The sequence below is a fragment of the Erythrolamprus reginae genome, chromosome 7 (genome assembly GCF_031021105.1).
Source record: "Erythrolamprus reginae isolate rEryReg1 chromosome 7, rEryReg1.hap1, whole genome shotgun sequence".
In the NCBI taxonomy this organism is placed as follows: domain Eukaryota; kingdom Metazoa; phylum Chordata; class Lepidosauria; order Squamata; family Dipsadidae; genus Erythrolamprus; species Erythrolamprus reginae.
The window spans coordinates 53,303,749-53,316,822 of NC_091956.1; the positions used below are offsets into that span (position 1 = coordinate 53,303,749).

The window sequence follows — 13,074 nt, forward strand, 5'->3', positions numbered from 1 at the left end:
AGTTACCCGAAAGAATGTACTTTGTTACACTCCCTTTGAAACTTGGACAACCAGCTGCTGACAATCACTCTTTCTCCAAAGCAAAAGGCACCTGCGGCAAACCCAATCCGAACAGATGATTCGGGGCATAACTACGGAAGGCAACCTAGACGAAGCCCCCTTTTTCCCTCAAAGGAAAACCGAAGAAGCCGCGCTCGGAAAAGGACGTACCCGGGTGATAATTAACGGCTGGTTAAAATCGATGCCTCCCGACAGCCTGAAGCCCCACGGCGGAGGTCCGGGAAGAAGCACGTTTTGCGGCATGTTGAGGCTAGGAAACCTCGACTCCGTGGATTTGGGCTCCGCTCCTCAGAGCTGTCGGCGAGCGCGAGAGTTCCCGGCGCGCAACTTCGCTTCTGACCGCCGCCAGCTCCCCTTTTGCTCTTTCCGGCTGACGGGATCACCTTCTTATCTGCTCCCGGCTGACGTCAGCGGCCCGCGTCCCCTCCGCCCCGAGCAGGAGGACCAACTTTGGTCAACGAAAGGCCCGCCTTGGAGAAGCCGCTCGCGGGCTGGCGGGCTTTGTCCGCTTCCCGGGAATCTCCCCCGGCTTCGAGTTACAGCCTCCGATTTCGCTCCGCCGGGTTGCAGCCTGCCGGGCGGTGCGTTTTCTCCCCCCCCCCCGCGCGCCTCTCCTGGCGGCTTCCGCCTTGCAGTTTCTGGAAAGGACGAGGTGATTAGGATTCATTATTGGCCAAGTGTGATTGGATACACAAGGAATTTGTCTTTGGTGCAGATGCTCTCAGTATACATAAAATAGATCAGTGTTTCCCAACCTTGGCACCTTGAAGATATTTGGACTTCAACTCCCAGAAGTCCCCAGCCAGAGGTGCACTTAAAGATTGTCATAGGGGTCAAAGAAGTACTGTAATGAAGAACAATCAATATTAATAAAAATATTAAGGATACAAGCAGTGTCCTTCCATCCCTTGTCCAATTGTCTCTCCTTTATCTCCTTTATCTTTTCTTCCTTTCATAAATCTTCTCCTCTATTTTTATATCTTTTCTCCTATCCTTTTCTTTATATATATTACTACTTGTTTATTCTATTGGACAAAAAAAAACAAGTTACAGTCATAAGTGAGAGGAAATGGGTGATAGGAATTATGGAAAAAAACCTAATAGTAATAGTAGTGCAGACTTAGTAAATAGTTTGACTGTGTTGAGGGAATTATTTGTTTAGCAGAGTGATGGCGTTCGGGGGGAAACTGTTCTTGTGTCTGGTTGTCTTGGTATGCAGTGCTCTGTAGTGACGTTTTGAGGGTAGGAGTTGAAACAGTTTGTGTCCAGGATGTGAGGGGTCAGTAAATATTTTCACCACCCTCTTTTTGACTCGTGCAGTATACAGGTCCTCAATGGAAGGCAGGTTGGCAGCAATTGTTTTTTTTCTGCAGTTCTGATGATCCTCTGAAGTCTGTGTCAGTTTTGTTGGGTTGCAGAACCAAACCAGACAGTTATAGAGGTGCAGATGACAGACTCAATTAGAAACCCTCTGGAGAAGTGTGTATGTGGAGGAGACAACTGTGGGGCCTCGCCTAACCTATAATAATTAAGGGCGTTGGATCCACCTGCCTCACTTTGCCCAGCTTCCCTTTATTTAGTTGGCTTCCACTCCCGGTTGGAAATTTGTATGCTCCTCGGGGCAGAGTGTCCTTTTTGAAGTTTATGAAGATCAGACGTACAGCTAGTACTCCCGGCATGAATAGTTCGCAACTGGGGCAAATTTGCTAAGCACTTATTTCCCTTTATTTCTTCTTAAATTAAAACCACGGACGTCTGCCTACCAACAGATGTTGTTATTTATTTGTGTGATCTAACCATGTTTACCCATCCCCTTGGGCAAGATGAAACCTCAGTTTTTATCCTGGGTGGATCTATGGTGAGAGGATCTTGGTGGTGAGATGGATTTATGTTTGCCAGATGGTCTGAATGTCACTCTCGCCAGCTTCAACCAATCCAGTTTAGTTTAGTTTAGTTTAGTTTAGTTTAGTTTAGTTTAGTTTAGTTTAATTTGATTTATATGGTGCCCTTCTCTGGTGGCTTACAACATGTAAAAAGACAATATACTGTACATCGAGATCCAATGAATTAAAATTAAAAGTTACAGTGGTACCTCTACCTAAGAACGCCTCTACTTAAGAACCTTTCTAGATAAGAACTGGTGTTCAAGATTTTTTTGCCTCTTCTTAAGAACCATTTTCTACTTAAGAACCCGAACCCGGAAAAATTTCCCAGGAAATCTGAGAGTGGCATGAAGGGCTGGCCAGTTTCCTGCCATTCCCCCTTTAATCCCGGCCATCTCAGGCTTTTCTGGGCTGCCAAAGGAGCCTTTCGGTGGTGCTTAAGGAGGCTTTGGCAGTCCAGAGCGAACGAAGCGTTTTCCTTTCTCTGGGCGCTTGGAGAGGGAATAAATCACTTAGCTGTGGTGACTTCCTCGCGCTGCCTCCCATACACTCGGCGTAAGATTGCCTCCCGGAGCATCGGTGTGGTGCTTCGCCCCGGCCGGATCAACTTGGCTTCAGCCAAACCGGGGAGTCGCCACAATGAAGGAAAGGCACCGGATACAAAGCGAGCGAGCGAGAGGAGAGAGGAGCCCTTCAGCATGGGAAGGAAGAGAATGCAAGTAGCAGTCGCTGCCGCCTTTCAGTCAAAGGAGTGGGAGGTTCCCCCCTCTCGTCCACCTGGGTTTCTCTCTCTGGCACAGTGTATGGGAGGCAGCCTCGCTCTGGGTGTATGGGAGGAGGGTGCTCCTCCTCGCCTCATCAGAGTCCCTCTTTTTTTTTTAAGCCTTAAAGTTTTGGATTTTTTTGATTCCCCTCACCTCACCTTCTTCCTTTGGCAGCGACTGTTCTCCTCCTCCTCCTCTTCTTCTTACTCCTCCTCCTCCCACCCAAATTCTGAGCTTTTATTTCTTTCCTAATGGGTTTGCATGCATTATTTTCTTTTACATTGATTCCTATGGGAAAAATTGCTTCTACTTACAAACTTTTCTACTTAAGAACCTGGTCATGGAACGAAGTTCTTAAGTAGAGGTACCACTGTACATATCTAAAAATGAAAGAACCAATTAAAATACATATCCATTCAATCAATCAACAAACCCACTATACATTCATTGGCCAGGGGGCAGAATCTAATGACCCCAAGCTTGGTGGCATTGGTGAGTGTTTAGACTCTAATGAAAGGCGAGGAAGGTGGGGGCAATACAGATGTCCAGATTCCAGAGGGCCGGGGTCCCTACAGAGAAGGCTCTTTTATCTAGCCACTGATAAAAGCAGTATATAAGTAGACATTATACTGCTTCATAGTGCAGCTAGACTTATATACTGCTTCATAGTGCTTTTACAGCCCTCTCTAGGCAGTTTACAAAATAAGCATATTGCCCCAAACAATCTGGGTCCTCTTTTACCCACCTTGGAAGGATGGAAGGCTGACTCAACCTTGAGCTGGGAGTGAGATTTGAGAGCCGGGGCCCCCACAGAGAAGGCTCTTTTATCTAGCCACTGATAAAAGCAGTATATAAGTAGACTTATTATACTGATTCATAGTGCAGTTGGATTTATATACTGCTTCATAGTGCTTTTACAGCCCTCTCTAAGCGGTTTACAAAATAAGCATATTGCCCCAAACAATCTGGGTCCTCTTTTACCCACCTTGGAAGGATGGAAGGCTGAGTCAACTTTGAGCTGGGAGTGAGATTTGAACCACTGAACTACAGCTAGCGGTTAGCTAAAATATCCTGCAGATAAAATAAAATAAAAAGTTAAATAAAATATTTAAGGATATTGCACCCCAAAACATCTGGTGGGCAGTAAATAGCTTATTGGAGAACACAATGAGAAGTTGATTGTCTACTTCTTCCTTCCTTTTTCCAGCCTGCAGTTGTGTAGATACTTACTTGAGAGCAGTGGTGGGCAGCAGCGGTGCATTCAGGTGCTCCGTCCTGGTAGAAAATTCCAGGATGCGTACGCAGCTGCATCCCCTGATGCACCCTCACATGAGATTTGGCTTCTACGCATGCGCAACAAGAAAAATCTCATGTGAAGACGCTTGTGCGAGCGAGATTTCAGCAATTTTTGCTGATTTTTTTGCTTCCACGCATACGTGGAGGCAAAAATATTGCTGAAAATTGCCAAAATCTCAGTCTTGCCCGTGTCCTCACACAAGAGTTTGCTTGCTGCGCATGTGCAAAAGCCAAATCACGGCGTTTAGGGGGGGAATGGCGTTTAAGGGGCAACTTGATCAAAGTGTATAAAATCATGCATGGGATAGAAAAGGTGGATAGAGAAAAATTATTAGAGAAAAATTATTTTCTCTATCACACAATATTATTTTCTCTATCACACAATACTAGGACAAGGGGGCACTCCCTAAAGCTCATAGGTAAGAAAGTGAGGACAAATCAAGGGAAATATTTCTTCACCCAGAGGGTCGTTGGCTTATGGAATTCACTTCCAGAACAAGTCGTGACAGCTGTCAGCCTTGATAGCTTCAAGGCAGGATTAGACAGATTCATGGATGCCAAGTGTATTGGTGGTTATTGAAACAGATGTCCATGTGCAGCCTCTATGTTGGTTGAGGCAGGCAGGATTCCCCTGAGTACCATTTGTTGGGGGTCAAGGGAAAGGGAGGGTCTTGCCTTCTCTTTCTGCTCAAGATCCACATGTAAAATTGGTAGGCCACTCTGTGACACAGAATGCTGGACTCGATGGGCTTTGGCCTGATTCAGCATGGCTCTTCTTATGTTCTTAAATCTTGCACTGATGGGTGTGCGCCCGCAACGGCCTCAGAGGGCACGCCGGTAGGAGGTAAGACGAGCGGTCTTCACTGTCTGAGAGTAATCTCCATTCAATTACAAAATGCAAAATATCAAACTCTGCTAAATCCATTCCATCACTGGATCTGGAGTTGATACATGTGGAAATCAGCCTAATACTTAATGAGTTAGATTTAGGAGAAAAATCAGTATAATTGTTGTTGCTAGTTTTGTTATATTCCTACTGAGATGCTAAACAAAAGCGCTTAAAGAGCTAATTTCTCCATTTGAATGAATGTTTATTCAACTGCATTATGTACCCAATCCTGAAAGGCAGGGTTCCAAACAAGGTTTATTTCTGGTTAACTCTGCTTTGTTTTATCCATATCTAGAAATTAGGTTTTTGTGAAATTTATTTTTCTTCAAGCCTTTGGAAAGAGGTGCCCACGTGAAATAGGAACAGAAGAAGACACAGAGCTATAAGCACTCCACCTCTGAGTTTGATGTAGCCATTTAAAAAAACAACAAACCCTTTCACAGGGACATCCCCAGGGATGGGCAAAAAGCCAAAATGACAGTTATAAATACATGACTGAAGCACAACCCTCTAGTCATGTGTGCAACTGTCATCATTTTTTAAAAAAAAAACTTTCCTGGGTTGGTCCTGGCAAGTAACAGCTGGCCATACTCAACTATCTCACTCAAGGGTGGGTTCCACTTACCTTCTCCACCGGTTTGCATCCGCTTGCATGTGAGTGCTCATCCCATCATACATTTCTGCTTCCGTGAATGCTCACTAGACTGATAGAGCCCAAAACACAGCTGAGGAGCTGGTCAGCTGTGCTTCGAGATAAGAAATAAAGCTCAGGATTAAGCTGTGGGGAGGTGGGAGGATTTTTTATCAAGTAGAAGAAGAGGAAAAACCATCTGAAGATGAAAAAAATTGCTGAAAATTCTAAAAAGAAATATGGTGCCCATGGGTGCCGAAAGAGTGTGTGTGCATGCTATCGCGCATGCGCGAGTGACCACACCATAATTCAATGCCTACACACACCCACACCTGGAGGCCCTCTGGAGGCCAGAAACGGCCTGTTTCCCAACTTCTGGTGGGCCTAGTAGGCTCATGTTTCGCCTTCCCCAGGCTCCAAAGGCTTCCCTGGAGCCTGGGAAGGGTAAAAACATCCTCCCTCACCCACCCACCCACCCCCGGAGGCTCTCTGGAAGCCAAAAACACCCTTCCAGAGCTTCTGTGTGAGCCAAAAATCAGCTGGCCGGCTCAGACATGCATGTTGGAGATGAGCTACGGCAACGGCTTGCGTGCCAGCAAATATGGCTCAGCATGCCCCCTGTGGAACCAATGCCATAGGTTCGTCATCACTGTCCTAGAGCAAGGAGAACATTCTGTTGCTAGATTCCCTGCACCTCAGGAGTCTCCTTATGACAGAGGTCTTCAAACTTGGCAACTTTACGACTTGTGGACTTCAACTCCCAGAATTCTCCAGCCAGCATAACTGGCTGGAGATTTCTGGAAATTGAAGTCCACAAGTCTTAAAGTTGCCAAGTTTGGAGACCCCTGCCTTATGAAACCTCTGCAGCTAACGTTCAGATTTAACCTTTTTTCTGAGTTATAAAATATTGCAAAATACCAAATACAAAAGTAAATAGAAAAGCAGATAGGGGGAAAGTGTGGAAGGGATCTGAAGAAGGATAAGAAAAAAACAACAACAATTCAATTTTGACTCTCTCTGTTGTAGTAAAATAATCAAATCACAACTTTAATAATATGAACCTGCCATTTCTGTAAAGATCTATCAATCTCCAGGGTAAAACCCAAAATCAAAGTTTCCAAACTTCAAGCAGGAAGTCCAGAAGCTGTCTCCAAGTGGAAACATCTCAACAGCTACTGTTGTGCAATTTTCGGTCTCTTTTGTATACTTTCTTTTATTATGTTTATTTCAACCTAAAGAGAAAGAATTTTACTCTAGGTCAGTTCTGACTGGAGTGACTGTAAATCCTTTAAGTTAAATGACTCCTAAAGCCACAGCTGTTGACAGTTAACTGCTAAAAACTAAACATTACTTGCATGTAATTCTCCTCAATGTGGTCTTTTATGTTATTAGAATTTATACATCTGTCTTTTGCTTAATGTTAAATAGAATCAGCAAGTTATGGCTGATTCAATAAATTATTGTTAAATCATAGTTTACTATGGAACCCATTTTCTAAGTGCTTTAACACAATGGGAAATGATTTAAATGTTACTTGTGGCCTTTATGTTATGACCAAACACCTAGTGTGTTGCTTTCTGAAATCTTTTATGACCTCCCTGGTAGCTATGTTGATTGAGGTTACCTCCACTCAAAAATGAGATAAGATTTGTCACTGGTTGGCACCGACTTTAAAAGATTCTGTGATCAGCTGATGTTATTCAAGTCTGGATAACATTTTCACTTATTTCCCCAGAGAGTTGGTTTAATCCTTTACTGTTGCTAGACCAAGGTTGACCATATTTCTTAGTTCTTAACAAACAGTAGCAGCTGCAGTACAAACATGGCGGCATGTCTTCTGTCTAAATGTGGGATGCAAGCCAACGCTTGAGCAGCTACAGAATCCAGTTAGTCATACTGAAACTTTTGCCTGACTTGGCAGAGGTAGTGATTCAGATTGTGGTAGACAAAGCAAATACTGTAGTTCCACCCTCCTTTGTCTAACCTGCATAGGATTTTGTGTGCAGTCTCTTTAGTAAAAGAAGTACTGTATTTCCCTGAAAATAAGACAGGGCCTTATATTTTTTTGAAACCTGAAATATGGCCTTGGCCTTATTATAGGGGGGACTTATTATTTTGGGGGGAGCAGTAGGCAGCGAGCGTGGGACTGGATGTCCCATTGCTGCCACCTCCTCTTCCTGTTCTTGGTGCTGGCTGGGCAGCTTCATGAAACAAGACTCTATGAGGCTTGTTGTGCCGCTGCAGGACTGCCAGGAGCTTTATCATGCAGCACAGCTAGGGGCCTGCTGCCATTCATGCATGCAACAGCACAAGCCTTGCAGAGTCCTTCTCCACAAGGCAGTGGCTGAGCCTGACAAGTATCACACAGGCTCATTTCTGGCAGGTGGGACGTGTTGGGCCACAAGACGCATGTCTTACCTAACACATGTAGCTCCATCACGTTCCTTGGCGTTGTGTCCAGAGAAGCTCATTCTAAAAGAAAACTTCTTGTGAGTTCAATCAAAATCTCGAAATCGCGAGAAGTTTTCTTTTACAATGGACTTCTCTGGACACAACACTGGGGAACGCCATGGAGCTACAAATGTCAGGTAGGATGTGCATCTCACAGTTGGGTGCAATTGAGGGTGAGGCGGACCAGGCCACAAGATGCGCATCCTACCTGGGACTTGTAACTCTGTCGCATTCCTCGGAGAACGAGAGAGAGCAAGCAAGAGGTGGTTGCGTACACACCACATGGGACTGGCTCGGCTCCTCTGGGCTCTGCCTACAGCAATTTGCCTGCCTACAAGGAAGAGGAGGTGAGCGTTGATCCCTGCCTCGCCTCCTTCTCCTCGCAGGCAGGAGCGCGTCTTATTGGAATCTGTTTAGTTCCAGTTCCAGCTCCAGCCATCACCATAAAGAAGGAAGCACACTCGCAGAGCGGCCGCTGCCCTGTTTGGGGTTTGGAAACCGCAGAGCCAGAGTTTGGGGGAGAGAAAGAAAAAAAAGGCTTCTGCTGTTTCTGCTTTTGGCTGCATGCACGGAAAGCAGCAGAAGTCCTTCTTTCTCTCCCCCAAACTCCAGCTTTGCAGCTTCCATACCTGAGCCATGGCAGCAGCTGCTCTGTGAGTGCACTTCCTGCTCTATGGTAATGGTCATTGGAGGACTCTCCTTCCCCCCCGTTTCTCTCTGCTCCAATCTTCCCATGTGTCCCCCCACCTGAGCGCTGACTGATCAGATAGCCTGCCGGCATATCTGGGAAGCCCCTCCACCTTGGGAGTCACCAGATGGTACAGCGATTGAGCCAGACTCTTCCTGGGGAAGGGAGCCTCACAGGACCCTTGCCTTCACTCCCTTGCTCCCGTAGGCCCTGCTTGCTCTTACCAGGCACCTAGCAGTGAGACACCAGGTAGGTGCAGATGCAGCTCAGCCGGCTTGGTTTCGCCTGCAGCTGACTTTGCCCTGCAGGAGGCCAGCTAGGGCCTCTAGGCGGCAACAGCGAGGGAAGCAGCAACACCCACAGTGCCTCAGCCATCCCCGCCGAGGAGAAGCAGCCGGTGACCAAACCCAAGCTAATCAGGCGCAGCAGCAGAAGCAGCCAGTGAACAAACCTTTTGGCGGGAGGAGGGTGCACGTAAGACATAGCACCAAGACAAGAAACCTTTTGGCTGCATGCTGTAGGCAAGAAATCGTTTCCCCCTTTCACTCCAAGAGGCTGCACAGGCGTGATGAGTCTCATGAAGACTCATTTCTGGTAGTTTGGAAGAGAGAAAGATTTTTTGTGTGTGTCTCGTTTCTCCACTGTCCCAACCCTCCCTGCCTGGCCAAGATCAGCAATCCAGAATCGGGGAGCTGAACGTACTGCTGCTGCCCAGGAAGAGAACCACATGAGAAATGGGCTCTCTCACAGCACTTCCTCTCTCCGGTCTTGCTGGACAAGTAGCTGCCACTTGGGAGAAGAACAGAGAGAAGCGGCACTGTGAGAGAGCCAGTAGTGGGTTACTACTGGTATGGATAAGGACGCCGCACTGGTAGTGAAAATTGAGCTGTGCACGCAGCTTTGCGTCTCAGGTGTGCACACACGCACATCTGAGTAAGATTTTGCTTCTGTGCATGCGCAGGAAGCAAAATCTCACAAGGGGACGTGCACGGCCAAGAGATTTTGGCCAATTTTTTGCTTCAGCTTATGCCACAAATGAGAAGTTGTGTGCACAGTGCACTAGGAACGGTGAGAGAGGCAACTCCCGCCTGGAGAGAAACCATTACTCATGTTATTTTCCCGGGGGGTGGCAGCTCATTCAGAAGTTTTTCTTTCAAAGTTTTTCTTTTCCTACAAAGACTAGCTCCGGGTCCGGCCAACTAAACAATGTCGTTTGGCGGGTCTCAGGGGAAGAGCCTTCTCTGTGGCGGCCCCGACCCTCTGGAACCAGCTCCTCCCTGAGATTAGAAGTGCCCCCACCCTCCTTGCCTTTTGTAAACTCCTTAAAACCCACCTCTGCCATCAGGCATGGGGGAATTGAGACATCTGCCCCGGGCCTATACAATTCATGTATGGTATGTTTGTGTGTGTGTCTGCTTTAATAATGTTTTTTTAAAATGTTTTTAAATTATTAGATTTGTCTTGAATTGTTTTATTGTTGTTGTGAGCTGCCCCAAGTCTACAGAGAGGGGCGGCATACAAATCTAATAAATAGATAAAATAAAATAAATAGCTGAGAGAGTGTAGTAGCAGAGAGAAGCCAGATGCTGGTAAGGTGTATATCTCGCAACCCGCCCCTCCCCATCCCTTGCTTCATCTACCACCCCTAAATTGTGCCCGAACATCTTACTAGTGTATGGCAGCTTCATCATTTCTCTTTCTCGGCCGATCTTTGCAGGGAAACTCCTTGAAATGGAGAGAAAAACTTCTAGTAAGGGCAAGAAGTTGTTAATTGCTCACACTCGCAAGAAGTTTTTCTTTACATTTTCTTTTTTTTACATTTTATGGAGCTGCAAAGACCAGCCAAGAAAGAGAAGCGGCGAGTTGCCAGACTCTGGTAAGATGTTCGGGCATAATTTGGGAATGGCAGATGGGGCAGTGGATGCATATACGTAATTTGGGAAGGGGCTTATTTTTTGGGGGGTTATTTCAACACATGTCCTGAAAAGTTCAAATTTATTATTACAGTCATAGACCAAAACAAATAAAAACATTCAGTGAATACACAATCAAAAGTTGTAGGATAAAATGATAAAAAACAGATAAAATCCATAATAAAATCCAGTCTAACCAATTATGCATTGTCAATACTACTAAAATTACAATCTATAAGCTATGAAGTCTATATTCAGTTTGATACTATTAGGGAAAGGAATAAACAAGGTTGCCACATTTGTCGTTTAAATTAACTAAGGTGTATTAGGCACTTAAAAGCTGGTCACAAATGGTATACAGTACATACATACATACATACATACATACATACATACATACACACACACACACACACACACACACATACATACATACACACACACACATACATATATACATATACACATATATGTATACACACACACACACACACATATATATATGAAAAGCCCTGTTGGCCTTATTATCAGGACATGTCTTATTATATGGGAAACATGGTAGTGAATGACACCAATCTTCTGAAATGCCGTTCTACTTCAAAAGTCCCTGACACAGGATAAACACAGTTTTATCTGTCCTTGATGTACTGTATGTGTACATGAAACAGGTATTTTAACAATTTGTCATAACTGAGAAGAAATTGAGAAGTAACTGAAAGGCCATATATTTTGATGGTCTCAATTGTGGCTTCCAATTGCTGCTATGTTATTTGTTTTTTTAATGTGACATTTGAATGCGCACTAGGGAAATGTAAATATTTTATGCTTGTGCATTTGTTCTTCAACTTGAAGTGTCCTTAAAAACAAATCAGCTGTTTCCTGTCTTCTGGGAAGCAATTACTGTACAAGTTTTTCTGGCAACAATCATGCTCTGGTTTCTTTTGTATATTGAGTTTTTCTATATGTTATATAGAAAAATGAAAACAGAGAGATTAAAAAAATACATGCTTTCTATATTATTCCAAATAGTTTTTGCATATTGTGTTATGGAATTAAATTAGTAACATTTGAATTAGTGTGGTTAACCATGTTAAAAGTTGGGCATTATACCTATGTGCAACAGAGATTTCTACAGTAAGTGGTTCCTAGTTCTGTACAGAGTTGAATGTGCTGACAACAAAATGAAACTGATTCTCAATCAGTGTTACTTCCTAAGTGGACAGTTTGATTTCACAGAAGTTTGATTTACCTGGAGTTATATTCTGTTGTTTAAGTGTTCCCTTTATTTTTTTGAGCAGTATATTTTTAGTATATTATTCTGGAATTTATAGAAATATGACATGTATTTCTACCTTATAGAAATATGACATGTAGAAAACAGAATGTTTTTTTTATAGTCTTCATTCTTGATGCTAATTATTATTTTTGTTTGTTTGTTCCACGCCATCCTGCAGTCTTATTAGTATATTATAACAAGGTGGTTACTGATATAGAATATGTTAAATGATTCTAAAGTATTGTACGTTTGCTGGCTATCTTTGCATTGCAAATAAAATGTAAAATAAAATTCTATGGGAGTGTTGTGATTAAAATGACAGGATGACAGTTGATGCGGGGTGACCGAAGCACCATCTCTTTTGCAGGTATGTCAGAGGTTCACGCGCAGAATGGGTAGGGCTGTACTTACGTTGCTTTGGTGCCGTCTTGAACTCCTCCCACCCCTACTTGATACTGCTATCATTTAAATCGGAATGGCAGATTGGACAAGTGCACCAAGAATAGGATTCATGTCCCAAAGATCCAATAATAGGATTAAATGTCTGGGTAGAGTGTACAACAGTGTACAACAGAATAGCCATTATTAATTATGAAGAGTAATTGTATTCTCACATCAGCTATTACTAACGTGACCAATTTTTTTACAATGAAAAGGAGGATGAAAAAAGGTAAGAAAAAAGTACAACGTAAATCAATGAAACATGTCATTATGAATAAATAAAATTAACAATTAAAAACTAAAACTTTAATAACAAAAGCGATAAACCTTTACTAAATCTATATTTAAATTATTTTACACTTGTGTTGAAAACACGGTTGCATAAAATTGAATTAATGAATTAATAAAACGTGATTTGTACTTACCTGAGTATAATATTCACTGAGAAAGAAATAATTTCGTATTTCTGTTAGAAGTAAACACGAAGTATAATATAGAGGCAATGGTGGGAGACAAGTGCGAGACACATGAAGGTTTCCTGTGCCTTGTGCATGATTCATAATTGTGTCTTTCCGAACTGTGTTGTCACATGATGTGTAACAGTTCGGCGCGGCATCTCTGAATACAGAAATTAACAGATTAATTTTAAAATATTGAAAAGGAGGACAGGTAGGAGGACACTTTTCGAGGAAGGACAGAGCCTACAAAAGAAGGACTGTCCTCCCTAAAGGAGAACGATTGGTCACCTTCCTATTACGAAACCTAATTGGCTTCATCAGATT

The 13,074-nt window shown here is 43.7% G+C and overlaps 1 protein-coding gene across 2 annotated transcripts in view; it reads right to left on the reverse strand.

Annotated features, from left to right (window-relative positions):
- PDLIM3 (PDZ and LIM domain 3) overlaps window positions 1-676 on the reverse strand; it is a 38,367-nt gene extending 37,691 nt beyond the window's left edge. Inside the window, exon 1 of one of the 2 annotated variants that reach the window (XM_070757525.1) lies at window positions 211-676. In XM_070757525.1, coding sequence (XP_070613626.1) covers window positions 211-303 — 93 coding nt within the window. In that variant the 5' untranslated portion in view covers window positions 304-676. The remainder of the gene's footprint in view (window positions 1-210) is intronic. The other variant, XM_070757526.1, reaches the window with a different exon arrangement.
- Between the last annotated feature and the right edge of the window lie 12,398 nt (window positions 677-13,074).